The sequence below is a fragment of the Verruconis gallopava genome (assembly GCF_000836295.1).
Source record: "Verruconis gallopava strain CBS 43764 unplaced genomic scaffold supercont1.10, whole genome shotgun sequence".
NCBI classification, from domain to species: domain Eukaryota; kingdom Fungi; phylum Ascomycota; class Dothideomycetes; order Venturiales; family Sympoventuriaceae; genus Verruconis; species Verruconis gallopava.
This window is the reverse complement of record NW_015622146.1, coordinates 730,184-757,438: the sequence shown is the minus strand read 5'-3', so window position 1 is coordinate 757,438 and position 27,255 is coordinate 730,184. Positions and strand designations below refer to the sequence as shown.

The 27,255-nt window shown below is 53.8% G+C and overlaps 11 protein-coding genes across 13 annotated transcripts; 4 read left to right on the top strand and 7 right to left on the bottom strand.

Moving 5' to 3' along the window:
* Positions 1 to 641: 641 nt before the first annotated feature.
* Positions 642 to 4,049, top strand: PV09_03919 (uncharacterized protein). The gene is made up of 2 exons (XM_016357186.1): positions 642 to 2,375; positions 2,443 to 4,049. The coding sequence occupies exons 1-2, from the start codon at positions 921 to 923 to the stop codon at positions 3,547 to 3,549; spliced, it is 2,562 nt and encodes an 853-aa protein (XP_016215275.1). The 5' UTR covers positions 642 to 920; the 3' UTR covers positions 3,550 to 4,049.
* A 103-nt stretch (positions 4,050 to 4,152) lies between these two features.
* On the top strand, positions 4,153 to 5,776 carry PV09_03918 (uncharacterized protein; the record flags this gene model as incomplete). Its single annotated transcript, XM_016357185.1, has 4 exons — positions 4,153 to 4,307; positions 4,412 to 4,864; positions 5,016 to 5,100; positions 5,201 to 5,776. Exons 1-4 carry the CDS (start codon positions 4,213 to 4,215, stop codon positions 5,774 to 5,776), a joined length of 1,209 nt encoding a protein of 402 aa, XP_016215274.1. The 5' UTR covers positions 4,153 to 4,212.
* Positions 5,777 to 5,938: 162 nt separating this feature from the next.
* On the bottom strand, positions 5,939 to 7,850 carry PV09_03917 (uncharacterized protein). Its single transcript, XM_016357184.1, has 2 exons — positions 6,930 to 7,850; positions 5,939 to 6,873 (listed from the first exon to the last, which is right to left on the bottom strand). The coding sequence occupies exons 1-2, from the start codon at positions 7,332 to 7,334 to the stop codon at positions 6,226 to 6,228; spliced, it is 1,053 nt and encodes a 350-aa protein (XP_016215273.1). The 5' UTR covers positions 7,335 to 7,850; the 3' UTR covers positions 5,939 to 6,225.
* A 1,689-nt stretch (positions 7,851 to 9,539) lies between these two features.
* PV09_03916 (uncharacterized protein) lies at positions 9,540 to 11,126 on the bottom strand. Its single transcript, XM_016357183.1, has 3 exons — positions 10,719 to 11,126; positions 10,400 to 10,550; positions 9,540 to 10,236 (listed from the first exon to the last, which is right to left on the bottom strand). Coding segments are annotated over exons 1-3 (393 nt in total). The 5' UTR covers positions 10,720 to 11,126; the 3' UTR covers positions 9,540 to 9,995.
* A 1,027-nt stretch (positions 11,127 to 12,153) lies between these two features.
* On the bottom strand, positions 12,154 to 12,921 carry PV09_03915 (uncharacterized protein; the record flags this gene model as incomplete). The annotated part of the gene is made up of 1 exon (XM_016357182.1): positions 12,154 to 12,921. One exon carries the CDS (start codon positions 12,919 to 12,921, stop codon positions 12,154 to 12,156), a length of 768 nt encoding a protein of 255 aa, XP_016215271.1.
* A 368-nt stretch (positions 12,922 to 13,289) lies between these two features.
* PV09_03914 (uncharacterized protein) lies at positions 13,290 to 14,422 on the bottom strand (the record flags this gene model as incomplete). Its single annotated transcript, XM_016357181.1, has 2 exons — positions 13,290 to 14,075; positions 14,135 to 14,422. 2 exons carry the CDS (start codon positions 14,420 to 14,422, stop codon positions 13,290 to 13,292), a joined length of 1,074 nt encoding a protein of 357 aa, XP_016215270.1.
* A 180-nt stretch (positions 14,423 to 14,602) lies between these two features.
* Positions 14,603 to 16,006, top strand: PV09_03913. Of its 2 annotated transcripts, XM_016357179.1 has the most exons (4): positions 14,603 to 14,804; positions 14,868 to 15,057; positions 15,116 to 15,479; positions 15,548 to 16,006. In XM_016357179.1, the coding sequence occupies exons 1-3, from the start codon at positions 14,718 to 14,720 to the stop codon at positions 15,460 to 15,462; spliced, it is 624 nt and encodes a 207-aa protein (XP_016215268.1). In that variant the 5' UTR covers positions 14,603 to 14,717; the 3' UTR covers positions 15,463 to 15,479; positions 15,548 to 16,006. The 2 variants fall into 2 exon arrangements, with proteins under 2 accessions (XP_016215268.1, XP_016215269.1); XM_016357180.1 differs by lacking the exon at positions 15,548 to 16,006 and having other exon boundaries at positions 15,116 to 15,544.
* A 335-nt stretch (positions 16,007 to 16,341) lies between these two features.
* PV09_03912 (branched-chain amino acid aminotransferase) lies at positions 16,342 to 18,105 on the bottom strand. The gene has a single exon (XM_016357178.1). It carries the CDS (start codon positions 17,850 to 17,852, stop codon positions 16,578 to 16,580), a length of 1,275 nt encoding a protein of 424 aa, XP_016215267.1. The 5' UTR covers positions 17,853 to 18,105; the 3' UTR covers positions 16,342 to 16,577.
* A 2,951-nt stretch (positions 18,106 to 21,056) lies between these two features.
* Positions 21,057 to 23,539, bottom strand: PV09_03911. Of its 2 annotated transcripts, XM_016357176.1 has the most exons (8): positions 22,824 to 23,539; positions 22,720 to 22,757; positions 22,596 to 22,666; positions 22,527 to 22,544; positions 22,268 to 22,478; positions 21,918 to 22,212; positions 21,597 to 21,869; positions 21,057 to 21,542 (listed from the first exon to the last, which is right to left on the bottom strand). In XM_016357176.1, exons 1-8 carry the CDS (start codon positions 22,861 to 22,863, stop codon positions 21,295 to 21,297), a joined length of 1,194 nt encoding a protein of 397 aa, XP_016215265.1. In that variant the 5' UTR covers positions 22,864 to 23,539; the 3' UTR covers positions 21,057 to 21,294. The 2 variants fall into 2 exon arrangements, with proteins under 2 accessions (XP_016215265.1, XP_016215266.1); XM_016357177.1 differs by having other exon boundaries at positions 22,596 to 22,757.
* A 166-nt stretch (positions 23,540 to 23,705) lies between these two features.
* On the top strand, positions 23,706 to 25,785 carry PV09_03910 (uncharacterized protein). The gene is made up of 9 exons (XM_016357175.1): positions 23,706 to 23,961; positions 24,017 to 24,054; positions 24,111 to 24,176; positions 24,228 to 24,250; positions 24,314 to 24,457; positions 24,512 to 24,555; positions 24,606 to 24,784; positions 24,875 to 25,294; positions 25,366 to 25,785. Exons 1-9 carry the CDS (start codon positions 23,893 to 23,895, stop codon positions 25,403 to 25,405), a joined length of 1,023 nt encoding a protein of 340 aa, XP_016215264.1. The 5' UTR covers positions 23,706 to 23,892; the 3' UTR covers positions 25,406 to 25,785.
* On the bottom strand, positions 25,590 to 27,076 carry PV09_03909 (uncharacterized protein). The gene has a single exon (XM_016357174.1). It carries the CDS (start codon positions 26,950 to 26,952, stop codon positions 25,879 to 25,881), a length of 1,074 nt encoding a protein of 357 aa, XP_016215263.1. The 5' UTR covers positions 26,953 to 27,076; the 3' UTR covers positions 25,590 to 25,878.
* Positions 27,077 to 27,255: the final 179 nt, after the last annotated feature.

Below are 27,255 nucleotides of genomic sequence, written 5' to 3'. Positions count from 1 at the left end.
GTCGTTGACGAACCGTGCGGCAAAGTGGAGTTGACAGCCTGACAGGATCACCTTGGCTACAGGGTCGATGACATGCATGTGTTGGCGCGTACTTGTACAACGCGGGCGGAGCGAACGTCATGGCTGACGGTTATATGCTGATCAGTGGACGGATCGATCTTTGGAGGATTTGACGGACCTAAGCGAGAGGCAGAACGGACGGGTACCTGGGAGGGGGGGGGAGGGGCGCATTCGAGCGTAGGGATCAGGGAATCTTCTTTAAATTGGACAAAGACCGGCAGCCCCTGGCGTCGAAGCGCGTACACATGGGGAAGGAGAATCGAAGAGCGCAAGCGACGGCAGTAAGACCAGCGCGAAATCTCCGCGTCGCGGTGGGGACGGAAGGAGATGCGAGGGAGGGATGGCGAGAGCGTGCGCGGCCCACGGCTCGCGGTGGGCCGACGGCTGCGAGGAGGATGACGAAGATACTTGTATCAGTTGAGGGAGATCCAGCATCGGCGAGTTGGCGGCGGAATCGTCTCGGCCTGCGCAAAGAGATGGCGCGCATCGCAGGCGCGTGGCGTGACCCCAGGCAGAGACGGAGCAAGAGGAGAGGCGACAGCAGCGCAAGAAGCTGAGGGATGCCGGCGTTGGCATTGGCGGCGGTGTTGGCGGTGCGGACGGAGCATGGCCAGCAGTGACTGTAGTTTGCAGGAGCACGACGGGCCGTGTCTCCCTCGCCGCCGTCGTCGGACGCGACTGCGCTTGGTGGACGCCCGGCGTCGTCACTGGCAGACGCTGGCTCTCCTCTGCAGTTCGCGCCGCTAGCAGCAGTAGCACTGGCAGTGGCAGCGTCTGCTCCCGCCAGGACCCGACCAACCTCCCACAACCTCGCGAGGCACATTGGCAGTCCGCTTCCTGACCTTGCTCCTACGGCACTCATGAGCAGCCTGTTCTCGTCCTTCATCGTCGAGCCTGTCGTACGTCAAGCCCGTCGCTTCTCCTCGCAGGGGTCGCAGGCCAGACCGCCACCACCACCACCACCACCGCCTCTGCCAACCACAGCCCGTGCAGCTGCTGCTCCGTCACATGCAAGTGCTGCAGCAGACGCAGCAGCAGCAGCAACGCCGCAAGAAAATGAAGCCGATCCCTCGACTCCGCACCGCACATGCTCTCGCGCAAGCAGCGAGCTCTGCGGCGGGCACGACGGTGACGACAGTGCTATAGCCGACGAAAGCCCCAGTCCTGCCGTTCGTCCTGGTGCTCTCACCCCGGAGGGGAACCACGCACAACGCTCGCGACCTCGACGTCGTACTCAACCGCAGCCCCACAGTCCAGAATCCGAGCACATTGCACTTGCCAGCGCCGTTGCGGGAGACACACTCGAATCGCCGCGTGATCCTTACGAGTGCCATGAAGGCCGGAATACGCCTGTAGGAAACGGTCGAGTCGACGCCGGACTAGACATCGGACTGCTCGCTCCCGGCCCTGAGAACGACATCAGCACAGGTGATCCAAACGCAGTGGTAGACACCGCAGACATGCCGTCATCAACGCCGTCGTCGCAAGTGCACGAGCAACCGACAAGCGCTGCACGGGATATTCCGAGAGCGCAGATGTCGCTGCCGCAGGACTCCCCCTCGATGGCCGCCCAGTCACTACCTGCTGACGATGGCATGCGTCTCCTTCGCCAGAAGATCCATCAGATTCGCGAATCGAACGCGTCACAAGCCGAGAAGGCGCGGCGCATGCACGATCTCATGACGGAGGAATGGCAAGCTGCGCAGATGTCTTTGCGGCCGCAATCGCCAGCATCAATGACGTCGCAGGAGCGTGCATTCATGCCCTCAAGTCCATTGAGCTGCATCACGACGCCGGCGAGCCCGGAGAGCATCGTCAGCGTACACGTCCCTCCAATCGATCCTAGCAACCCTTTCAACATTCATCCGGAAGACCTCCAACCCTCATATCGCCCTCTTGTCGACCCCGACCGAACCGCTGCCGACGAAAGCCATGATGATGTTGGCGCCGCCGCCGCTAACACGGCTATCACAGAGAACTCGGAGCCCGTGCTGGGCTGCAAGCATTACAAGCGCAACGTCAAGGTACAATGCTACGACTGCAAGGAATGGTTCTCATGCCGGCACTGCCACGATGCCGCAACGACGACGCACCATCTTAACCGCAAGGCCACCGAGAATATGCTTTGCATGCTGTGTTGGACGCCGCAGGCAGCTGCGCAATACTGCAAGGAGTGTGGAGAGATGGCAGCGTGGTATTACTGTGACATATGCAAGCTTTGGGATGACGATGCGAGCAAGAGGATCTACCACTGCGCGGATTGCGGGATATGCAGACGGGGCGAAGGGCTGGGCAAGGATTTCGTGCACTGCAAGGTTGGTGCCCATGATGCGCTCTTCAAGGCACTGGATCGTGAGATTGAAGCTAACATTCGATGGCCAGAAATGCAACGTCTGTATCTCCATTGCCCACTACGCCACGCACACGTGCATTGAAAACGCCACCGATTCAAACTGCCCCCTTTGTCTAGACTACATGTTCACCTCTCCTCTCGAGATTGTCGCCATGCCCTGCGGTCATTACCTACACCACCACTGCTACAACTCTCTCATGATGTCCACCTACCAATGTCCTATCTGCAAGCGCTCTGCCGTGAACATGGAGACGCAATGGCGAAAGCTCGAGGAAGAGATTCGCCACCAACCGATGCCTCGTGAGTGGAGCGACGTCAAGGTCGAGGTCAAGTGCAATGATTGCGGCAGTCTGACCGTGGGCTGCTTCCACTGGTTGGGAGTCAAGTGCGGAAGGTGCGACGGCTTCAACACCCAGACCGTCCGCATGATGGCCGAGAGTGAAGACGTCCGACGGGACCTTGAGGATTTTGCTGAGCGGAGACGCGAACGAAGAGCCGAGAGCGGGAGAACGAACTTCCGGCGGACGGTCACCGCCCCCGTGACTGTCAGACCGTACTTCCTCGACGACGAGGACGGCGCGAACAGCCGTCCCCGCAGCGTGCGACCGGGAGGCGACACTTTCAACATCACGTTCCCCGAGTTACCACGGCTTCCGGAGCTTTCGAATCGCCTGCCCAGTCTCGCCGAGTATCGCGCGCGACTGCCCTCGGGGCTGCCGAACATGCCGAACATGCCGTCCATGCCTGGGTTCAATTTTCCCTTTGATCTTGGCGTGCTCGACCGCGTCGGGCGTGGTCTGAGCCCCATTCGCCATTACTTCGACGACCAGATTGCCGACGGAGTACCGCGACAGTTTCTTAGGGAGGGTCGTTGCGATATCAGAGGAAGTGCAGAGGGAGAGGAGGAACGTGACTGGCGAGAGGATGAGAGCTGGGTTGTTGATGGCGAGAGCAGCGATGAGGAGGAAGAAGAAGAAGAAGAAGAAGAAGAAGAAGAAGAAGACGACGACGACAGCGAGGGTGAGTACGACGACGAAGAAAGCGATGAAGATACCTTGAATCTTGGGGAACAGGATGACGAGGATGATGACGAAGGAAGTGACCGCATGACTATCGAACTAATCGGACATCGATGAGTAGAAAAGGACGAGGCAGTCCCCCCCTCTCTTTCATATCGCTGCAACTTCAGTTACAGGAACGGGCACAGCATGGACAAAAGAATTATCGATGGGCGTATCTCTGGAATTGGGCTTTTTGAATCACAAGTACTGTCGAATGGAACATGCATAACATTTTGCAAGGCGTCCGGACGGGGTAATATGCATATAACAAACCGACATGGCGGCTTTATCCGTTCTACTGTAATCGAGTAGACCACATGACACTAGCTTATGTATTGGATGAGAATGACGATGTTACGGGCATATATGACCTTGGATCCTGCTGGGGTGCTGCACTCTGCTAGGCCTGAACTGCAATCAAATCGTGTCAAGCGGCCGTTGATTTGGAATTACCAAAGCGCAATAGCGTCATCCTATCTCCAAAAATTGGTAATATTGTTGCAATTATCGTCGACTTCTCTAGTATTATTGGCGAGCATCAGAAGTAGAAACGATCGACCAATGGCAAGCCCTGATTTTGCTCGACAGGCTCGAGACGGGAATGACGAGACAGAGCCTCTTGAACGTCTAGAACACTTGCGCTCTCTTCGACGTGACATTCTTTTTTTTTTTTTTTTTTTTTTTTTTCCAGAACTGCTTCAGTCTAGCTGGTTTTAATTGCGTAGGAGATCCGCAAACATGCCGCCTCACGAAGGACTTGTCCACCTCGAAGAGTATGACCTCAAGGATTCCAACGTGGAGCTTATTGGGTCGGATCTTGATCACAAAGTTAAGTACGTCTTTGTCCGCGTCCGTCAAACGACACGTACTTCGCTCGGGCTTTCAGAAGGGTGCAGCCAAGGCCTCAGAAAGATGACCATGCTGACCTTGCTTTCAGGTACAACTCCGCCGCCTCGGAACCAGCATGGAACAACGGCGTCGTCGGTCGGGAGCCAGGCCTCTTCGTCTGGCGCGTGGAAGACTTTCAGGTGATCCCCCTGCCGGGGGATCAGCACGGCCAGTTCTACGACGGCGACAGCTACGTCGTGCTCCGCTCCGCCCAGGTCAGGAAGGCTGGCCACGCGCGCCTCGTGCACGAGATCTTCTTCTGGCTCGGCTCCAAGACGTCGCAGGACGAGGCCGGCACGGCCGCGTACAAGGCCGTCGAGCTCGACGAGTTCCTCGGCGGCGCGGCCGTCCAACACAGGGAGCTGCAGGCGCACATGTCGGACGACTTCGTGGCCCTGTTCCCGCGCATCGTCGTCCGCAGGGGCGGCGTGCGAAGCGGCTTCCGGCACGTCGAGCAGGAGAAGGAGCCGAAGCGGGTGACGACGTTGCTGAGGATCTTCAAGTACGTCTATCTCACTTTGGTTCGTGCGCAGCGTAGAGTGTTTTTTTTTTCTTTTTTCTTTTTCTTTTTGTTGCTGTACATATACATATACATATATTTTCCTAAAAAAAAAAGGAAAAAAAAAAGACGTCGCTGACAACGCATGCGCTAGACACCCGTCAGCAAAGCCGTCGGACTCGCTCATGGTCGTCGAAGTCGAACCCAGAGCGAGCAGCCTCGACGAACACGACGTCTTCGTAAGTACATCCGCGCAGTGGGCGCGGGAAGGGGGGGAGGGGATTGATGCGGAAAGATCTCCCCTCTTCTCACGAAGCCGTGACTGACGCGGACGCGCAGGTTCTCGACAAAGGCGACAAGATCTGGGTCTGGCAGGGCCGCCATGCCAGCCCGATGGAGAAGGCCAAGGCGGCGCAGGTCGTCAGCGATCTCACCCTAGCCAAGCACGTCGACGTCGAAGTCGTCTCGCAGGCCGAGCCACGTTCGAAGATTGTGCTCGATCAGCTGCGAAGTGGGGAGAACAACGACGACGACGGCGACGGCGACGGCGAAGGCGAAGGCGACGCCCCGCGCAGGTCCGCGAGGCCGGTGAGCGCAGAGGAGGCCGCTCGCCAGCCGCGGCTTTTGCGCATCAGCGACGCCGGCGGCCGACTCGCTCTCGACGTGGTGAAGAGCGGGGCCGCGACCCTGCGCGACCTCCGCAGCGACGACGTCTTCTTGTTCGACACCGGAAAGGTCGTCTGGGTGTGGGAGGGCAGCGGCGCAAGCCGGCAGGAGAAGGCCATGTGGATCGAGGTCGCCCAGGCGTACATCCGGCGGCTTCAGCAGGAGACGGGGGCTTCGCACCTCGTTCCGGTCGCGAAGGTCACCGAAGGGAACGAGAGCCCGGCCTTCTTGGAGGCCCTGGAGAATTAAGGGGAGAGCGGCTCAGGTTGGCCGCAAGTGTCAGCCGCCGTCTTAAATCTTTAGGCGAGACAATGAGATCACGGGCTCTCGGGTGCAAGCTGTTGGAACAGGCAGACAATTGCAAAGCGGGACGAAGAAGAGTGATCATGTTCAGAACTCTGATTTCAGTCATATAAATGTTACAAGGGTATGATGCGCGTGTCCAGGTTGGCTTCCTTTCCTGACCAGCCACGCGGATCAAAATGATCGAAGTTTTATATAACGCGGCTGTGGCGCGTTGTGCCTCCCAATGCAATGAGCCCAAGCGAGGGTAAATGCGAGTGGTACCGTTGAAACCCCAACTCCAACGCTGAATATGCCAAATTTTCAGGGAAATAAAAAGGGAAAAGAAATCAGAGGGGTGGGGTGGGTTCTTCCGTGGATGCTCCTCCTTGTCTGGAGAGCGACTGCTATTCGTTTCACGGTGAGCACAACAAGTCGAATGACGGATCGTTGGGATCGGGCCCAACATTGACGAGGTTGAACGTTTGAAAGGGCGCAGACTTGATGACGGCATTGCACTGCGTCATCTGGGCGTTGCAGTTCTCCACGCTGAGCTCCTCGTTGCTCTGTCTCCGCTGATTCTCATTCGCGTTGGAATTGGCGCTGCCGTTCATCTGGCTCCCCTGCTGTTGATTCTGGCTTTGCTGGCCGCCATCTGACGTGCTTCCCGCCTTTACGGAGCTGCTTGTACTTGAGCCTCTCGAGCTTGATCCCGTCGAACTTGATCCAGTCGTGCTCGAGCTTCTCGTGCTGCTTGTCTTGGTGTTCGCATGTTGATTTGCACTTTGCTGCGCCGCCCCACTCGAGCTGTGTGCTGCGGAGCTCGTTGAACTTTTTGCTGCATCTGGGGACTGGGATCCGCTTTGGCTATTCGCCCCATTTGGGTCCTGCGCGCCGTTCTGGCTCTGGCCTGCCTGCGAACTGGAAGCGGATGCTGAGCTCGTTGAGGATTTCGAAGGTAGCTGCAACGAAGTCGATGTCGACTGCTGGCCATCCTGGTGGCCCGACTGGCCCTGCTGAGAGTTCGTGTTTGCCGACTGCGCGTTGCCAGCGGCATTAGCTTGCTTTATGATCCGTCAGCGATCAGCCACCATGACTTGCTTGGAACTACAATGCTTACGTTGCAGCAGTTGTTGTTCTGCACGCTGCAGGACCTCGAAGCTGCCGTGGCGTAGTCTGGAAACGTGTCCCCCATGACAGAATACGGTCGTTGCGAGTCGTTGCTTTGCACAATTGCAGGAGCTTTGATTCCACCCAGTGATCCTGTGAAGAATTGAAGATTCGTCAACGCTCCGTTCTGCACCTGTCTCCCGAACAGTTCGTGCATTGGAATTGCGCCGGGCTCCCCATCCGCAATACCATTTGCGAGCCCCGCAATGAGTCCCCCGTCATCTCTTTGCGTGTCGAAATATCTTCCCTTGAGATAAGGCGTGAAGCCTAAGCTTCCCTCTTGCTCTGCAGCGCTCGCGATGGAAGCCGACAAGACTGAGGACGAAATGAGCAGCAGCTCAAGATTGCCACGCATCTCGGTTTCGCAGAAACGAGATAGGATTGGCACGAGCAAAGTGTGAGCAGATTAATGGGCCGTTTGGGCGAGGAGAGCGTGTGTCTACCACAGATAAGGACAAGAGATTAAAGGGAGAAAACAGCTACCGGGAATCTGACATTGTGCAATGGGGTGGAGGAGGGAGGGGGAAGGGGGTAAGAGAAAGAAAAACTCTGGGGCAGATGCAAGAAGATCAGATAATAGCACACGGATAGTTAAGAGCGCGCGAAGAACGGGTCCGGGCCATATGCTGCTTTCGCAGGCTGGGTGTTTTGCAACCTCAAACAGAGCCGACGCTGGGTTGCGGGTCGTGGTGTTTCACATCGACCGACAGGTGAACGTGAAACCTCGCGGACCTGGGGCCCGTCTACGGAGAGACGAAGCGGCTGCCGCTCCGGCAGGAGAGGGTGGAAAATCAACGGGCGATTTGCTCGCAGCCTGCAGCTACGGTACGAGGCTTGTGAGGGACAAGCTTCGGATGCTTGCACGTCCTGATCGCGGTGGCTGCCTGTACGTCAAGAGAGGGCGAAGTCAAAGAACGGAGCCGGTGACGAAAGGGAGCCAAGAGCTGCACGGTCGAGCGCTCGCACGCTCGCTCGAAGACAGCGCTCCAAGGCCGCGGCTCATGCGTCGTGCTGGAAAGGCTGGACGGGTCCCCCTCACTACGCGACTTGGATCCTCGCACTCGACGGGTGTTTTGGACCATGCGGTTGGCAGGACTCCAAACGTGCTTGTCTCGTGTGAGGCGACGGGCAGAGAGAGAGAGAAAGAGGTTGGTGCTACGGCACGGGCCATCGGACGTCTCTCCTCTTTCCGACGGTGACCGCGTTTCGCTGAAGATGCCCAGTACAACATACGACCACGACCACCACCGCCGCCGCTTCAAATAGACTCTTATTTGAACCCAAAAACCCCGTTGGGCGCTCTGCTGTCTCCAGTTGCTATGTTAAACGCGGGTGCTGGGGTGCGATGAGATCAAGAAAAAAAAAAAAAAGACACGCGCAATGCGTACGAAAGTGTTGAGTCTCATCTGTGGCGTACGTCTAGAAAATGTTTCGTTCTACGCATAGCACAATCATTGTACATATGAACAGGGACGCCTCTGATCGTTCTCAACCGGCCCAATGTTGCCAATGCTGCCCTCTTGTGCCCCGAATATCGAACGTTGCAGATCCGTTCGCAGCTTGCGCCGGCTGTGTCTCATTCACGACGCTTGCGGGGTATCCTTCATGCTCCGGCGTCCACGTCTCACTGGCGCAAGTCAAGTCCGTCCAAGCCGTTCCATTCGGTCCCCTCGTCCTCTCCAGCGTGGCAGACTTCACGGACGAGTCCAGGCTCGGGGCCATATGCTTTTTCCTTCAGCGGCCGTCCGGTTGGGTTGTCCCGACCACACAGTCGCAGATTGACGAGCACCAAACCTCGCGAGCGTTCCGTCCTGGTGCCCTGCGTTTCCCGATCTCGACGCTGTCGGCGTTCGCAATGTCCTTAAGGCGGCAAGCAACCTAAGAACAAGGCGGGACTTGGAAGGCGTCCTGGGAGCTTCCAAACGACGTTGCGTTCTGGAAGACGGAGGGGCTCGTTCGATTGATATACCTGCCGCTCACGAGCCGTCACAAGCGGCGTCGTGATCCAGCCCGTGACAAATGCCGCGCCTGCCGTCGCACATCGTGGCCGCTGAGTACGAAGGCATCCGCCAACTCCGTGAACGAAGCTGACCCGATCGTGAGTAGCCGTGGCCAGCAGGGTCAGCGCGCTCAAGCCCTGAGCAAGCGACGAGGAATTCGCGCTCCGTAAACCTATCCACGCACAGGCCTACTATTTTTTTTTTTTTTTTGACTTTTCAAACGAGGCTGTAGGAGTTCTGATGCGCTACGGATCCGACGGAGTTATCGTGGGGAGGGGCGGAAAGGGAGGGGTTTTGTCGGATTTCGCTAACGGCCGCCAGCTCTTCGCTTCCTTCGTCCTGCTGTGTTGTGTAGCCGTCGACAGTACAACTCAAGGCCTTCTGCTTATACTCTCGTCGGTGTTTCTCTGTAAGACGCGAAGGCGAAGAGATCGGTGTTCGAGCACTGGTTGCGCGGCTTGCGTTGTTGGATGCAACGTGTTCTCTGGACAAACTAGGTTGTGATATTCAACGTGGAGGCAACAACTTGGCAAATACTCAAAAGGAAAAATGAAAAGCAGTCGTACAATCAAGCACGGTTCACGTCTGTCAATACAAAGAACAAGCCTTCATTACTGTTCAGCTCATTCAACTTGCCTCTTGGCAAGACTATTTTACAAAGTTCTGGGTTAAGAGCACCAATCCACGCACTCAAAGCCGTGAGGTTGACGCCAAAGAAATGATCGTATGTCGCGTTATCCGTAACGAAGTCAGCGAATTTCCGTCGCAAAAGTAGGCAAAAGGCCAGGCACAATAAAAATGCCGTAGTCCTGCCTCAAGTGGCTTTTTTTTTCATACCGAATATCTCCCACACGCCAATTCGTCAATATGGATAAGCTTCAGCAAGACGCCGTGTTTCGTAAAACACACACTCAGAAAGTATAATCCATACAGTCACATGGAGCTGCCTCTCGTCCAACCATTTCAGGACTGGATTGGCTTGAGAGAGAGCAAAGGGAGAGCGGATGAGAGCCAACCTAAGCCTTGTCCTCCTCGACGCTCTTGTCGTCGGAGGACGTGGTACTCTGGTGGTCAAGACGCATGCCCTCTTCGTCCGGTTCGGCCATGCTCTCTTCGAACACAGGCTCCGGCTCGATGGTCTCGAACTTGGTCTTGAAGTCTTTCAACGTCTTGGAGTGCGTGGATGAGTTGGAGCGGCGGCGGGCGTTGGCCATGTTGACGCCCTTGACGTCTTCGAGCTCATCGCCGGCATGACCCCTACCAGGTAACACACGTGAGTCAGCAAGGCTGAAATGTGGGGACGCCATGCATGAGAAGTGGAGACCCAAGCGCCATTGGACCGCTTTGGGGGGGGGGGGGGGGGGGGGGGGGGGTATGAGCGGCGGCGATGACGGGGTCGATGAGTCGACGAGAAACTTACCAGTTGCCCTTTCCACCGCCGTCCTTCTTCGTCTTCTTGGGGTCGGCATCGGCGAAACCGTGCTTTGCGAAGTAGCGAGGAAGGAAGTACTCTGCGTCGGGTGACGTAGCATCGCCAGAGTAGCGGTCGTTGTACTTGTGAGAGCGAGTCACTGGCGACGATCAGCATCTGCACCGGCCTTGATGGATCGAGGCATAGAGGCGATGGATGGGAATTGGACTCGAGACGACGCGGATTGCTTGTCAGTCTCAATGGCCACGCCTGACGACATTCGATCGACGAGGCATTGAGGCTGCACGAGGGGGGGAAGGCGACTTACTGATTGAGAAAGCAAGTTTGATGGACGATGATGGGTTCCGATGGAAGACGGGTGCGGTAGGGGATGGCTGGAGGCTTTTATAGAGCTGTGACGATGAGAAGCTTGGATGCAAGATGATGAGTCGACGGGAGGTGATCTGTAGAAGGTTCTGCGAACGTGATCCGAGCACGAAAGGGAGTCGCGTGATATGCAGCTGCGTGACGTTCCCGTCCGCCTATTGGCAGCGCCACTCGACAGGCGACGATTGGGTGATGCGATAGGGGCAGAGGCTGGTCCCTTGCAGAAAGGACCACGACGCGACGGTCTGTTGGGAAGGGGAGAGCGGGAGAGGGGGCTGGAGAGTGCTTTCGAAGCTGGCGGTGATGACAGTGCCGGGCGGTGGAAGGCGATGGGCGAGGAAAGGGGAGGCACAAGCAGAGGACGAGGCATTTGCGGGGTAAAAGTATGAGCGAGCTGGAGGGCGAGCGTACGGGAAGCTTATCCACCGCAGCTGGGCCAGGATGATGCGTTCTGTGGCAGACCCGGCCGCTGCTTGCTCAGTGTCGCCGGGCAGTCTAACGCGCGCCGTCGGACGTGTGCAGCGCCGGCCAGACTTCCTACACGCTGAGCGTCGCCGTCGCCCCGTGTTCCGCTGCCGTCCTCGCTTTTGCGGTCCCGGACCGGAGGGCAGGCTGAGCCAGGCGCGCCATCACACGACCGCGCCCTCGACGCAAGCCCAGCGCCCGGCCGCGGCGGGCGACGCGATGAGGCCACGTTTGCAGTGCCCGCCAGCTTGTGCCTGTGCCACACCCACTACCACGCCCGCGCCCGCACGCTCTCCTTCCTCCTCTCTCTCTCTCTGCCTCGCTCTCGCGCGTTCTCGGCCCCGCGCTCGCAATGGCCGACGCATCTCGCAGACCCAGGTCCAGCCCGTCCTCTCGTTGGGGGATGGCCACCCCCAGGTTCCGACGCCACGCTAATGCAGGGTCTGACGTCGACGGTGGAGTCCAGTACCAAATCGCGCCCCGCTCTAGACGTGCTGAACGCCGTGCTTGGGCCACGGAATCGCGCAAGCGACACAGCCGTCGTGTGCCTCGACGCTGTTTCTGTCGGGTAACGTGACGTAAACAGAATTGCCCGTCATCGCCGCAAGATACGCGCGCGGACTCGCAGGCGGCACGATCACGACAAGATGGGTGCGGCGACTTGTGCCACGGAGCTTGCGGCGATCTCACGTACGGCCTATTGCGTCATCTGCACAACCTCTGAACACAGCACTGGCCACCGCAAGGCTGTAGATCAGTGCGATATCTCTATCTCGAAGATTCCACACGAAGCTGCCGTAAGAGCACGGCCACCTGTTCGCACTATCGTCCAATGATCCAAGACAACGTTGACGTTGGAGCCCCAACGCGTCCGACCTGAGCCCCCCACTCACCCGCCCACTCGTCGTCTCTCAGGCATTTCCTACAGCAGGCGCCCGTCCAGTCCATTTGCCCTCGTCCAACTCCCTCAACACCCATCTTACCAGGCTGGCCCTGCTTAGCTCCCATGATCCGTCGTATCCAGCCCCTATGAACCCCGTCCTCACCTCGAGATCTTTGCTGCCCTCGTTCAGGTGAGGGATCCGGAACACTGTCCAGTCTAGGTCCTTCTGCGCAGACACCACCTCTCCAATTCTGCGCATCTCGGCAACTCCACCGGGGGTGACAAGCTTAGGGATGACGTGCACAAGGAGCCACCATAGCCAGCTCGGCCGCTCTCCGGGTTGTTGAAATCCGCCAGGCGTTGAAAGCGCCATGAGACGCTTTACGCCTGCAGCACGCATGGCGGCGAATACAGTCTGAAGCGAATCTGCGATGGGTGTGTCGGTGCTGCGCGTGAGGAAGTTGGCCAGCGTGATGTAAGCGCCTAGAAACGAGACGACGGACGTGACGCCCTCCATGGCCTTGCCCACCGCTACAGGATCGTTCAGCTGGCCCTGTACTACGCTAATCTGGCCGTGTGATAGATATTCTTGTGGTAGTTTAGAAACGCTTCGTGTCAGGAGTGTGACGTGCTTGGACGGATCTCCTAGCACAGCCTTGATGAATTCGAGACCGCTGGCGCCTAATCGTGGCAAGTTAGCCATCGCAAGCTGCGTACTGTCCAGGCCTGGAAAGGGATCATGTTCAGACTGCCTACCTGTAGCCCCCAACACGAGGATATGTTTCGAAGCTGCCATGACTTCGACAGTGTATCCTCAGGCCTGTGAAAGAGAGAAGCAATAGCACGCCACGGCCCCAGAAAAACTCGTGAATCAAAAAAATAGTTCCATCGGCCTGCAAGACACAATTCATTCTTGTAGCATTCACCCCCTTTAAGAGAATTGACGGCTTAAAGGCAAATTGTTCAAAGTCCTTGATCTGACTAACGCGTCAGTTGCCAACTTCCCTTTCAGACCCCAAATTTCGGCCGAACTACTGACCGTTTTTGGACAACACCTTGCTGATATGCACATGACAATTTCTTTGAGTCCATCATTTTTTTTAATGAGCATCCTGTCCGGGCAATGAATGCGCCTTTCGCCTACCTTTTTTACTCGAGCTCTATTCAGCCACCGGGTGCCTTTGGACTTTGCGCGGACGGTCGGATGAGAGTCGGGCACAAGTCAGCCATCGCACCATGAATCTCAACCCACATTCCATCCCGGTCACCCGCGTCGTTGCTAGCCTGGTCCACGTTGGACATCGTTCGTAAGAACGACCACAGCGCCTCGCCCTTCCACCGAACCGCCACCGCAAATTGGAGCACGGCTCGGACGGCGCATCGACATAGTTCTTCCTGTTCGGCCGAACGCAGTGATAGCCAGTACAACAAGAAGGACCACCCAGACGTATCAGAAGGGTGAGATTTGCACCATGCGAGCAGGCCATCAAAGACGTCGCGGTGCAAGCTGATCGCATCGGAAGATCCAATAGGCGTTCGAACATCCTCAGGTACGCGATCAAGCGCTGGCCGTAGGACGCGTCGTGCGTATTGGAATGCATAGTAGTTATGGCGGTGCTGCTCGCCCGCTTTCAGCACGATACCTAGCTCCACCAGAATGCTCTCTCTGGTCGATAGCATGAAATCGCAGTGCTCGGCGAACGTGTGGTACACCCACGCCCTCTGATACCAAAGCGTGGGAGACTTGCTCTGCCGGTGCAATGGCGATGTTAGAATGCTGTCTAGAAACCATAATTCGGACCTGACTGCGAATTTGAGCATCGTCTTGTGCATTAGCCCGTACGCTTCTTTCATGGACAGCATGTTGAGCAGGTACTGCTTCCGAGCGTTCGCCGCCGTGAGGAACTCGGGATCAAACAGAAGAATGACCATCGTGCTGATGCGCATTTCCTTTAGACGTATCAATCTCACGTGCATTGTGACGAAAGTAGCAAGACATGAATTCACACCTCGCTTTCGCGCTCAGATCCAGTTGTTGCCATGAACTTGCGTCGCGCATGCAAGAAGGCAGCGACAAGCACTTTCTTTGGTATGCCTACCGACCGCTCTTCCTCGTCTTCGAGAATGAACAGTCCCTGCGGCGGATCGATACCTTTGGGCAGGATCTCTATTGTCAATGGCGGATGAGGTTCTCCCTGCCCTCGCTCTGGAGGTTGGTATTTGACGAACACCTGTGAAAGCGCCACGTACGCTTGCCTTTGAGCTTCCTCACTTGGCGGCGTATTTTTCAACGTCATTTTGTCGGAGACTGCCAGAAAATATCGTCGTCCAGCTCAGGATCTCCCAAATCCGGCGTCATCATCGTCCGCTGTGTCTGCGAGCGGGGATCCTCCACACTGATGTTTGTGGGCCTGGTCGAAAAAAAAGCACGAGCGGAATCGCAGCGCGGAAAAAGTGTCGACGTCAAACCTGCCAACTTTCGATTGTGCCCAACGTACATGCGCTCACACCACATGCTCCTAAACACGATGGTAGCTAGATAACAACATATCATTTAAGCTTAATTAATTTCCGAGCTTGACACCAGTCAAGATGCCTTCCCTGCTTCTCGTCGTCTTTGTGCTGCAACTCATCGTCCACATTGTCAACTCCGTTGGTGCTGCAGCCGTCAACGAGCTGGTGAGCCCTCGTTGTTCCCGAACATGCTTCCTCCACGAGAGCAAGACTAACGAGATCCGCTAGTTATGGACTCTGTATAACAAGCTGCCCATATCGTCGACGTCCTCGACCGTTGCAAAAGCAACAGCCCTTCGCCGCGAGGTGATACGCCTAAAGCGGGAGCTCAACGCCACATCTGCACAAGACGACTTTGCGAAGTGGGCGAAGCTGAGAAGGCAGTTTGACAAGGCCACGGCCGACCATGACAAACTCGGTATGACCCGCACGTTCTTCCTGAACCAGAGGTGAGAAGATCTGACGAGGGTGCACAGCTCAATCCCTTCAATCGACCAGATCGGCCTTCGATTCGCGGGTGGGCACCGCACGCTGGCTGCTCACGAGCGTGCTCCGTCTGTTCCTACAGTACTGGTATGCGCGCACGGCCATGTTCTGGATACCCAAGGGATGGGTGCCGTACTATGCCGAATGGATATTGAGCTGGCCGCGAGCGCCGATCGGTTCGGTGAGCATACAGATGTGGTTCATCGCTTGCGGAAGCGTCATCTCGATCGTGGGAGAAGCCGTCGGCGCCGCTTTCGCACTGTTGATGGAGGCTTTGCAGAAGAACAGGCTGCAGAGGGCAAAGGCGAAGGTTGCTGCGGAGAAGAAGACCACATGAGACGATGCGGGCACGGTGTATGTATGGACTTTTACTTGGCTACAAGTATATGATCTTAGAATTCAAGCTCACCACACGACCCAAGTCGCGATCGCTTCTTTTATCTTCCATTCCTACAGACTTTCTCCGGCTGACGTGCTCGTCTCATGAGTTCCGGTATTCGCGGCCGGAAGCTTGGACTTCTCTCCCATTCTCCCCCGCGTGAAGTGAATTGAAATGAAAGAAAAAATGGGGGTTTACGGGAAGAGACGCGTTCCGGTTCGAACGTGCTACGTAGCCTATATATTGAACAATCGGCGCAAGTGTTTCCCACGTGCGGACCGGATGGTGTACACCTCAGCTGGCAACTCGACAACGCTAGCCGACTGCTAAGCATAAGCGTCCAGACTCTGAGCCGTCGCCATGTCGATACGAGATAACGGGCCGCCTCTCGCGCAAGGCTACAAAACGCATGTTCGAACCGAACCGAGTACAGAGACCGCCCGTATCAACGGTTGGGGGGGGACCAACTTTTTTGCCTTCTTCCGGGGAAGGTCATTGTCCTGTCTTTTTTTTTTTTTTTTTTTTTAGAAAAAAAATCACAGGGGGGTGACTTAAAGGGAAAGATGTCAATGGCGAGAGGCAAGATTTTCTTCTTCTTCTTCTTCTTCTCTCCCTTCTCGACGGCCTGACATCGAAAAGAGAGTCGAAAATCTTTGTCTCAACCGGTGTCACAGTGGTTTCGTCACTGCTTTCTATTCCAGGATGTTGTCCCCAGGCTGATGTTGAGGCTCGGAGGTTGCTTTTAGCAATTGAACAAGTGACGAGCTCAGTGGCACGCCATTGGATAACGGACTATACAGCGAATACATCGACGATACGTGGAAGTTTCCGGGCGGTTCAATGGAATTTGCGCTTTCAAGTCAGGGAGGACGATGCCGTAACGAAACTCTGGACTCGCATTACCAAAAACGCCAATCGGCGCATGGAAAATCTCAGTATCTGCTGGCCCTTGTTTTTTCCACCCCTTCCCCCGCTCAAGGATATATTTTTCTTCATAAAATCTCATGCCAACCCGAATGTTCCGCAAACGCCGTGCCACGAATAAAGCTTGTCCGCGCTTTTCAACACCTTCTCTATGCTTGCTCTTCCACTATGTAGCCCCAAGAATTGCTCTCAAGACCGTACATTATGCCTTTCAGCCAGTCCTTGATTTGACCCGCGTAGTGGCCCATGCCCTTTTCGTCGACCTTGATATTCATCTCCTGCTCTCGCCAGTTGATGCAGCTGACGCTGCTCACAAAGAACGCCGTTCCACAGACGAAGGCCTCCTCAAGCCTGCCATCCTCGTGGGCCGCCCAAACCTCCTTGATCCCGATTTTACGCTCGACGACGTCCATATCATGCAACCGCGTCCTCGCAAGTTCGAGGACAGATCTGCGAGTGACGCCATCTAGGATGATCTTGTCGTCCAGCGGCGCGGTGACCATCTCCCTCTTGCCCGTCTCCTTGTTGCGCCAGATGACGAAGAAGTTCGAGGCCCCAGCCTCGGTGATGAGCGGGTTGTGCTTCTCGCCGAAGAGCCACAGGATCTGATCGTAGCCCCTGCTCCGGGCTTCACCCTGGCACAGCAACGTTGGCCCGTAGTTGGCGCCGACCTTTGCGAACCCAAAACCGCCGGGCCAGGCCCGTACCATGTCGTCCCTGCTCGCCAGCAGCCTCATGCCGGCCGTGTTCGTGTCCATGGCCGGGAAGCAGCACAAGATGATGTACAGCAACGCCTCCTTGGGTTTTTGCACGCCCAACGCGGGATCCGAAGCGATCATCGTCGGTCGGATGTAGAGAAATCCTCCCTTGCGCGTTTCCTTCGGAAGCCACTTTGCGCCGTCGACGGCGCAGAGCTTTGCGACGAGCTTCAACAGTTCGTCCGGGTCAAAGCCGGGCAGGGCGATGCGGGTTGCGCTCATGTTCATGCGCTTCACGTTGAGATCGGGTCTGAAGAGCCGCAGCTTGCCGTCCATGCCGCGGTACAGTTTCATACCTTCGAAGCATTCCGTGGCGTAGTGCAAGCATGAGGCAGTGGGCATCAAACTCAGTGGGCCGTACGGCTTAAGTTCGGGTGCATGCCACCCCTCAGTGTGTGTCCATTTACATGTTATCATGTGGTCGGTGCATGTTTTTTGCGCCGCCTCTTCAGCGGAGCCAGGCACGGGAGGAGTGCGTGGCGATGTGGTGTACGTTAGCTGCAATTTCGAGGCATCTAGCGGTGCGAGGCGCGGCAAGCCCTTCGCGTGTGCATTTAATGATTGTGTCGTTTGTTCTAGAGTATGCGCGACGCCATTGTTACTGAGCTGCGAAGTGGTAGTTTCAAGTGGCGTGCGAGGAGGCGTGGCTTCAAGAGTTGGAGCCATTATTGTCGATGACGATTTGAAGAAGCAAAAAGCCTGGGATGAGTTTTTTCTTTTGGTTGTCAGTGATTCAACAGAACAGCAAATGGCCCTCTCCAAGCTCTTTTAAGAATGCAAAGTAGGGACTATAGAGCAAAGCAATGCGACGATGGGTATCGAATGAGGAGTAAAGGGGTGAAGAGATATTGGATCTGACTCAATTGTTAAGAAAAGGAAAAAAGTTCAATTGCCATCTATATACTCCGAGATTCAGGACCGACCCGCAGACGACGGCTTTCCATGATTGGTGCAATCACTCTTATCACGCGGCTGGTTCGAGCTGCCAATGTCACCGACTAGCAAAATCTTTACGAAATCTTCTAGGCCGGACTGGTTCCGCTCGGATCCTTGGGGATCTCGGGCAGCGCGACATCGGCAGTGGAGATGGTTGACGTTTCGTGTCAGGTGCATGTAGGGCGCGATGTAGTACTTTCTCAGCGGTTTGCAACCCAGTTTTTACGTTGAGCCGTGGTGAGCCGGCGGTAGCCGTCCCGAGCGTTGCGTTCAGGTACATCAGTACTCCCCCGACCTCATCTTTAACAGTCTCAGCCGCCGTGTAGAACTTCAAGCACTAACACCAACCAATTCACCTCTTTGTGCTCAAAATGACTTGCTCGCCGGTCGGGTTCTTGCCAGCCAACGTCTGTCGCATACTTGTACGGGACTTCAACACTGCTGCGATGGCCCTCCGTTTTCTGACTATCTTATCCGTAGCATGATCAGAAAAAGTTGATCTTGTCAGATAAATACTAAATGACATGAAACCTAGACCTCGGGATCAAAAGACCCCCACGAAGTGCACTAAAGGGTGGATTCGAGCCATTTCGTTGAGCGCCGTTAATTCAAACCCTTTCAATCTTTATCGACGAACATGTCTGCAAAGTAATCAAACCACGCCAAATTTCCGGCCGGATACACCACCATTGAATGGACCATCTTCTGTTGCGTTGAAGGGTCATTTTGCCCTTGTTTTTGAAATGCGCCACTTGTGTCGCGAACGTATCGGGAAAACTCGATTATAGCCGACCATATAATTCACGTAAAAATCCAGCCGAGTCTTTAGATGGTCGCTCACGATTCAGCTGTCTGAGTTGAAAAGAGCAGAATTGGCTGAAAATAGCGGATCATGGCGACACCTTTTTAAAGAACCCCAGTAGTCAATCCTTGCGTTTACGCATGCTGATTTATGGCCAACACATACGACCGTGTGGTTTCTTTAGTGCCAGGATGTACCGAACTTGGTATGGAAGGGTGCTTCAATGCTTCCCCAAAACATATTGTTGCAGAAGCTCATCTGAACGCCGGACTGGTTTGTGAGGGATGCTATTCACCCGTTTCAATACGCGGCGGGAAGGCGTGAAGGTATTTAACAGGACCATTTTTGACATATTTGGTGATCTCGGCCTTTGCGAGTCCTTCGATTGTTTAGTGAATGAGCGGCATCACACATGGAGTAATCTACCTCCATTTTCCCCCCTTCTAAGAGCTGCATGTATGACAAAAATTCTCGAGCACTATGGTCCTCTGACATCAATACTTGCGCTCTTCCTCATTCCTTTTTGATATTCATATCAGAAGTTAAAGATCACTGGGAACTTTGGGATTCATCATTGACTTCAACGCAAAAATACGGCACAAGTATCATGTATTCTCCCAAAAGGGGGCGATGAGTGTGATACTTTCTTCAGCAATCCCAACTTAGAGGTGACGGGGTACATTCATATTTTACTGACGCGGAAACTACTTCGCATTCTCTTCATGCGACGATATCGTATCTCGTCCGTTGTCCTGACAAACTTTTGAGCTGAAGGAGTAAGCCCCGAATCAGTTTGTTGCTACATTGGGTGAAATTAAATCTTGCCCGTCAACTGCAAGTCATCTTCCATATATGCACGCCGTTATGCAAGAGAACAATCGACTAGGGCACAGTCTGGGAAAGCCAAAAGCAGTACAATAATTGGCAAAATGCTCCCATGGACGTGAATATCGCAGTGGTCAATCCAGTCACAACGCAGCCTGATCCACATATTCCAAACTGAGACATTAGTATATGGATTAACCTTAGTTGAGTATATATTACCTAAAATATTGTGAAATGGATAGAATATGTCTTTTTGGGTATCAAACTACCTTCCTTAAAGTCCTTGTCTATGGGCTTAGACGTAGGCTTTACTGTGTTTTTCATGGCGCAGGAAAGTCTTTCTCCTCCTTGAAGATCCCATTAGACTCCCTGTTGGTACATTATTGTAAAGGGTAAGATGCGCTGATATGATTATCACAAGCTTTTGTCATTAAGTCTTTGATGCATGCTGTGAAAGAGTCAAGGCAGTCGTGGGGGGGTGGTGAGTTGTCTGAATCCTGAGAAAAATGGCCACGAATGAACTGCAAGAGAAGATCTTAGGAAGAAACTGAGTAAATAGCAAATAGATTCGATCCCCGCTGTTCAAACTCCTCCGTCCGATTAAATTAATGGGAGACATCCTCTAGGTGATCTTCCCATCACCTATCCCATCCAGGACGCAAGCAATCTCTATTTTCAAACTTTGTATTTATCTTGCAATATTCCACCATTATCTTTGCAGCTTGTGCGACAGGCGAGTTACTAGGGGAAGATCCATTGTGGACTACGTCGTATGTATAAAACTGTTGAAAATGGTTAGGACTGATCAACAGTCAAGGAAACTGAAGTTGGTAATACAAACAATTACAGCCTTTTAACAATTATCTTCCCTACTGCCGGGCTCGTCTTCGAAAGCTTAACTTGAAACGGCAAAGCTCTCACTAGCTTGGTTGACATGTACATTGAACAGATTGATCCAGAAAACTCAGAAATCTGATTCACCTGACCAAAATCAGCGTTTACAGTGTATTCTCCAATTTAGGTACTATATTCGTGGATGATCCAGGGATAAAACGTCAAACTTCGCCACAGATTTTCATTTTGTTCCGATTCTTACAGGAAGTGACTGTGCGCTTCTGCCTCGTAATTTAGTACTCGGACCTTGAAAAGAAGCGGGAAGGATGGAAACTTATCCGCATCGCAAATGCACGGCCAGTTAAGCAGCAAACAAGACGAAGTGTCAACGGTAGACTCATTTGTGGGCTGTGCGAATAAGGCTAGAATGATCATAAGAAAGCAACTCGCTTTGTCAAGTAAGTCCGGGTTTGGTGGAATAGGGGCAAAGTTGAGTTTTGCTCGTGAACTTGCATTAAGTGTGCTAACGAATGTAAGTCAAAAGCTTTATGATGACGACGTTCTTTTTGTTGAATCCAGTAGATTACATTCGCTTAGTGAAAAGGGTATTCGGTGCACCAAGTGTGTGTAAAGCCGCTGCGCATTGCTTTGAACGAACGACTGAAATGAGTTCAGTGGCTAGGTTATCTCTTCGCAGACAGGCGTGCAAGCTCAACTCTTTGGCTTGTTTGGGTCACCGCCTCTCACGATGAGTGGAGATAAGAGGAACCTGCTCCAATCGTGAAGCATTTCTGTGTTGCCAATTCCAATCTCGACCTCTTCGCCCGCACGGCGAATCATCTCCTCTTGATACGCTTCAATCGCTTCAGCCAGCGTCTTCTCGCCCTTGTTCGCCGCTTCAAACTCTTTCGACAAAGTCCTAGCATCTGCTATACAGTGATTCAAACCCTGGCCGCGCTCTAGGACAGAAGTAAACATGAGATCGCTTTTAGGACAATGGCCATTTGACTTACGGAATGTCATTGGATGGGCAGCGTCACCCAGCAATGTGATTCTTCCATTCTTGGTATCAAACGGCTGAGGCCTCCAGTAGCTCAGGAAGTTGGCATACAACGGTGTACCCTCTGGGACCCATAGGAAAGCAGACTTGAACGGCTCGCCAAAAGTCTTTGCCTTCTCCATCAACGCTTTGTAGTCGGTTGGATCATCGTTGCCCTTGTTTTTCCAGGTGCACTGCAATTGAAAAGTCCAGGTCGCCGGATCGTTCGGATCTGGTACATCTTGGACTGCCAGATATCAGTCAACAGCATTGCGGTGTCTCTAAGTCGACCTACTAGAAATCCAGAGCCAGTAACCGTCCGGATGTATGGCATGCGTCATAATGGGATGCTTTTGCCGAACGAACAACGCCTTCTCCTTGTCTCCATACTTGACATGAAGATTTACCCCACAATACGGAACAGGAGTGACTTTTCCTTTTTCCGGCCCAAAAATACTCATACGAACCGGTGACTGAGCTCCGTCCGTGCCTATCAAGGTAGTGCCCGTTGCCGTAGTGCCATCTTTGAAATGCGCGGTTACAGTACCAGCTGCATCATCAAAGGAGTAATGATCAAACACTTTTCCATACTAACGGCACATTAGGACTGTCGTTGTACTGTGCGGAAGATCTGAGCATGCTGACCGAAATATTTATTCCCTGCGCACAATGCGCACGGAACCTGCGTCTCGAGACACGATACATCCGAAGAAGCGGAACATCCTTGATATGCTCACCTGTGGCCCCATTCCAAGTTGGCAAAACTCCTGGGTCAGGAGGCGTGAAATACGGGTCATTGGCAGCTTTGCTGACGGTATCAAAAAGCTCCTTTGGCAGGACATCTTCTAACATAGGTCTGAATAAAGTCAACGGACTGGGCGTAGCTGACTAGTCTCAAACGTACAGGCCCCATTGGACCGACCTGCACAGTGTCAATTATAGGAAGGAATTCCGAGCGTTTGGTACTACGAACATGCCCCATTCTCTCGGTCGGTAGTGGTCGGCAGAGGGCTCAGATTCATACACGGCGAACGAGATGCCTTTCTGAACAAGGGATTACCAATCTAGAAGCAAGGGCATGGATGGAATGGACGTGCCTTCTTCAAACCCTGCGCTGCTAACAGCCCACTGATGCCTGCATGGGATGAGTGGTTGGTTATCAAGTTTGTGAGCTGTCGAACACGCATCAAATTTGACGTACCAGCGCCAATAATAATAACGTGGAAATTCCCCTCAGACATATCTACCTCCTTTGCGGGTGACTAGGATCAACGCGGCGGAGCGGTTTGCAAAGCTTTGCTTGCAGAAGACGCAAAAGGGAATCGCTTAGAGGAACAGTCTCGGAGTGACAAGAGGCCTGATGGGAACCCGTGAGGCCGGTTTCGGTCTTTTAACGACCAGCTGGCTGGGAAAATCGAAATAGTCCGGAGGAAAACCTGCTTGAAGTAAGATCTTCTAGGCATCACGCAACTGAGTAGCTCTAATGCACGAAGGTGGGAAGTTCGTTTTGCCCCTGCACTGCTGGACAAAGTGTGGCCGCGAAAAAAAACACAGACTGAGCAAACGCCAGTGCGACGCAATTGCAACGAGAAAGCTTCAAGTAGATAATAATTAGTGCTTCCTAACTCTTCTTCTCGACGTTCTCGAAACCTGTTCTAGTTTATGCCTCTTTGAATAGCGCATCTTGGTAGGGATCCGACCGAGAACGGGGGTCCGGACGATTACGAAAAAGAAATGGAAAAGTTGGGCGGCATGAAGCGCTTAAGCAGACGACGATGAGTGGGCATCATTTGCCTACAATCTAGAAATGTCGTCTACCCATTCAGGGAGCGTGGCAGAGTCCATGATAGCAGCGAGAGTCGAACGAAGCCTTAAGCGAGCTACTGGAGACTCGCATGGCAACCGGCAGACCAACGCTTGGTTGCATATAGACGGAAAGCATCAGCGGGATACCGTACGCAGCTAATGGCTTGTAACTAGGACCAGACAACCTAGCGCCTGTGACAGCGAAGATCCCCGGCTTAGAAGAGAAAGGCAAAAAAAAAAAAAAAAACCAAATCATGATCATTCTCATGGCTCCGACCATCCTCGTCGAAGATATGGTTGGACTTCCCCGCCAGAAAGCTTCCGCGTGGCCCGGCCCGACTTCGACCTAATGCTAAAATTCGAAGCTTAGCACCGGACAACACCAGAGCCCATCGACAGCCATATATGAGCAAATCGTTTGTCTAGATGTCAACGCCAGTCTCATCTGTCCTCGTAGCGATCCCATGTCTGAAGCTAATTCCGTCCCCGACCTGCAGTCTGCCGTGGTTGGTGGAGGCGACCTAGAGGTCGATGTGAGTTGCCTTGACGCGGAATATGGCGCCTTTTCGCTAATGAGGCAACTTGAAGAGCACCGATAGAGACTCCGCCCTTGGAGATCTGGCATCGTAAGGGCACAGAGTCGTGTAGTGATGGATGTAAAGTGCTGATGTGCTTGCGCAAGTGAGACTAGCTCGCTGCTTTCGATCGCATCAGATGTCGCCCGGGGCATGTACGAAAATGGTCGAAGGTATTGCCTGCAGCAAAACTACCTGAAAGGGTGAAGCTGAATCTGAACCAGATATCATTCATTCGGGAAGACGGGTTTGTTGCCCACACCCACGGTGCATCCCCGTGCATGGTTGGCATGCTAAATATATCATGCAGAGTACGGCTTTCCCAATGATGAACCGGAGAAGGATAGGCTTGATATGCAGCATGCTATGATGACGGCTCTACTCCACAATCGACTTTTCTGGTGCCCACTAAAGGAGGGCGCACACAGAGTGCTCGATTTGGGTACGGGGACTGGTTAGTACGAGCCAAGCTTTGGCGTGAGACATGATCGTTAACACATATATATAGGCATATGGGCCATTGACTTCGCCGACCTGTACCCGTCGGCAGAGGTAAAAGTCCACGTACGCTTTGTGGTTCAAAGCAGCTGATGGTCTCCAAGGTGATCGGCACCGATCTGAGTCCCATCCAGCCTAGCTGGGTGCCTCCGAACTGTCGGTTCGAAATCGACGACGCGACGGACGAATGGACTTTTCAAGAAAACTATTTCGACTTCATCCACAATCGCAACTTCATCTGCTGCATTCGGGACTGGCCGACGCTGATCGCGCAGACGTACAAGTGAGTCCTCGCTGCGATAAGCCCCCTTTCCCTTCCCATTTTCTTTTTCTTTTTTTTTTTTTCTCTCATTTGTCGGAACTGACGGTGTAGACATCTTAAACCCGGCGGCTGGGTTGAATGGCATCAAAAGCACCCCTTGTTCACCTCAGACGATGGAAGCCTGGCGGAAGGCAGTCCCATCGACATGTGGGGCAAGTACTTCTTCGAAGCCGCCGAGAATCTCGGGACGCCTGCCAGTTCATGCAAGCTCTTGAAGCAGCGGATGGAAGACGCCGGCTTCGTCAACGTCGAGGAGTACATCCTCAAGATTCCGGTCGGCCCGTGGCCCAAGGACAAGAATCTGAAGACGGTGGGCAAGTTCGAGTACTTCAACATGACGGAGGGCGTCGAGGCTTTGAGCCTCCGCACGTTCACCAAAGGCTTGGGCTGGTCGCCGGAAAGAGTGCAGTTGTTTTTGATGGAGGTGAGAAACCAGGTGAAGGACCGCAAGGTCCACAGCTACTATCACTTGTGAGTCACGACGGCATAGATGCTCCTTTTTTTTTGGTAAATTCGCCGCTGCTAACCAGTGCCATGTTTAGTTACGTCGTGTTCGGCATGAAACCCGAATCTCCAGCTTGACGTCCCCAGGCCCTCGTTCTGGTCTTTGTATTATGTGAACTCTCAAGGAGGCGTTCTGTTTTCGGTCATTGCTCAAACTCAGCAATCAGTATTGATACCTCGGGGCTCTGACTCCACAACATAGAAGGAATGGCACAGCTAAAGCAAATATCATCCTTTGGGCTTTGATTTCAGTATTTCACACATTTTCTTATTCAATTTTTTTTTGTAATTTGAATAGACATGCTAGCATGAACATACAGCAAGGCTCCCTAGAATCTGGAAAGCCTAGCCATTTCACGCCGTTCACTGGATTCTAGAGCATTCTGATACGATTCTGAGCACATGGCCCAGCTAGGGACGAGTGTAAAGTTCGTTCAAGAACTTGTCAGGTTCAAAAGATTTCTCAGCTTCTATCGTCAAGAAGGAAAGAAGACAATTCCCGTCAAAGAGCAATTTCGTTTGCGGCGAAAGTAAATTTCATAATCTGTGTATTATGTCGTCGAAGATGTGGGCGTCGGAGCCTTCAGAGTTGTACTAAGCACCTGATCCACGTATGCGCGCGCTCTTTGTCTCGTTTTGTCATATTCATCTTTGGCCAGGACACTTGTAACAGCGCTTCTCACATTATCGTCCTGCATTATCCCTGCCATCTCTTCCTGCTCTCGTCGCCAGTACATCTCTTGCCCCTGCCTCAATTCAGCGTCCCGCACTGTCGCATTTCGTAAGTTCGCCAGCAGATTGACCTGTGCGTGCATTCCAGCCAATTGCTGTGCAACCTCACTCAGCTGCTGAGTCGTAGAAGGAGGCTTGACGAGCCACCGATTTGTGGATGTCAAGTACAGCACCCAGCCAAAGATAGCATCCGTGGCTGCAAACGCAAGATGTCTGTATACGCGCATCCGGGCATAGAAGAAATCTACTTCGCCCAGCATACGCTTTGTTACGTTGGCTTCCCATTTATAATTCCACGTTGTATATAATTCGATCAATGCAAGGGCGACGCCTGCGATGGTAGCATGCGTGCGCCAGCGAGAACCCTCGGCACCCGAAAAGAAAGACGAGGTTATCAGACCAAGGAGGAAGATGTGTATCAGATGCGGAACAGCAATGCCGGGCAAGGCGTAGTACAGGTAGCTCTGAGGTTCATTCGCCTGGCAGAAGGGGCATGTAAGAGCAACCTCAGGGCCGTAGGCAGCGTATATATACCGCCACATCTTTGGCTCATTCTCCAGCTTCTCCAGAAATAACTTGTCCGTATCCGTAAGAGCGCCTTGACGAAGGGCATTCAGTCGCGAGACCAGCAGGTTGCTGTCAAGGCCCAACCGTGCATTGGTGGCTTTGAATATGTTCTCCGGCGCGAAGTAGGGGAAGCTGAGGATTACGGAGACGACGACGGCGGCAAAAAGTACGTTGAGACAGCGCTGCACCTTGGAGGGCGGTTCTCGGACGGCGGCATTAGGGGTATGGCTCGAAGCTCGAATGGAGCGGTAAAAAGCGAGTGCGCGAGGCAGAATCCACGGCCCTATAAAGATTGTGGCCTGCACGATGTTCCCGAAGGTGACCATAGTGGCTTCGAACGAGCGAGTATCATAAAAGTAGGAAGGGGTTCTGTTGGACGGATACTGAAGAACATCAAAAGAACGCCAGTCAAGGCCTGCGTACCATCTTGTACTGCAAGTACTGTGGTATATGCGTGGAAGGAAGGAAGCCACGATGCTTGGGCAGGGATGTGCTGGTGGTCGGCGTAAGGCTGGGGCCTGTCAGGCAAGAGCAAGGGATGGGACGCCCCTGCTCTTTCCGTTCTGCGCGTGGAAGCTGATCCTGGCTTAAATTTTTCTTCTCAACCCCGACGCTCAAGCGCGTTTTGT

Excerpts from the sequence above, each read along its gene's own strand:
- PV09_03919 (XM_016357186.1), top strand. The coding sequence starts at position 921 with ATGAGCAGCCTGTTCTCGTCCTTCATCGTCGAGCCTGTCGTACGTCAA. Across the intron at positions 2,376-2,442 it reads AGGATTTCGTGCACTGCAAG|AAATGCAACGTCTGTATCTC; the intron begins GTTGGTGCCCAT and ends TTCGATGGCCAG.
- PV09_03916 (XM_016357183.1), bottom strand. Across the intron at positions 10,237-10,399 it reads GGCGGTGGAAAGGGCAACTG|GGGTCATGCCGGCGATGAGC; the intron begins GTAAGTTTCTCG and ends GTTACCTGGTAG.
- PV09_03912 (XM_016357178.1), bottom strand. The coding sequence starts at position 17,852 with ATGGCTCCAACTCTTGAAGCCACGCCTCCTCGCACGCCACTTGAAACT.
- PV09_03909 (XM_016357174.1), bottom strand. The coding sequence starts at position 26,952 with ATGGTCACCTTCGGGAACATCGTGCAGGCCACAATCTTTATAGGGCCG.
- PV09_03911 (XM_016357176.1), bottom strand. The coding sequence starts at position 22,863 with ATGTCTGAGGGGAATTTCCACGTTATTATTATTGGCGCTG. Across the intron at positions 22,667-22,719 it reads CAGCGCAGGGTTTGAAGAAG|AAAGGCATCTCGTTCGCCGT; the intron begins GCACGTCCATTC and ends TCCCTTGTTCAG. Across the intron at positions 22,213-22,267 it reads CGCAGGGAATAAATATTTCG|TATGGAAAAGTGTTTGATCA; the intron begins GTCAGCATGCTC and ends ATGTGCCGTTAG.
- PV09_03910 (XM_016357175.1), top strand. The coding sequence starts at position 23,893 with ATGTCTGAAGCTAATTCCGTCCCCGACCTGCAGTCTGCCGTGGTTGGT. Across the intron at positions 24,785-24,874 it reads CTGATCGCGCAGACGTACAA|ACATCTTAAACCCGGCGGCT; the intron begins GTGAGTCCTCGC and ends CTGACGGTGTAG. Across the intron at positions 25,295-25,365 it reads GTCCACAGCTACTATCACTT|TTACGTCGTGTTCGGCATGA; the intron begins GTGAGTCACGAC and ends TGCCATGTTTAG.
- PV09_03917 (XM_016357184.1), bottom strand. The coding sequence starts at position 7,334 with ATGCGTGGCAATCTTGAGCTGCTGCTCATTTCGTCCTCAGTCTTGTCG. Across the intron at positions 6,874-6,929 it reads AGAACAACAACTGCTGCAAC|CAAGCTAATGCCGCTGGCAA; the intron begins GTAAGCATTGTA and ends CGGATCATAAAG.
- PV09_03913 (XM_016357179.1), top strand. The coding sequence starts at position 14,718 with ATGCCTTCCCTGCTTCTCGTCGTCTTTGTGCTGCAACTCATCGTCCAC. Across the intron at positions 14,805-14,867 it reads CTGCAGCCGTCAACGAGCTG|TTATGGACTCTGTATAACAA; the intron begins GTGAGCCCTCGT and ends GAGATCCGCTAG. Across the intron at positions 15,058-15,115 it reads GGCCGACCATGACAAACTCG|CTCAATCCCTTCAATCGACC; the intron begins GTATGACCCGCA and ends GAGGGTGCACAG.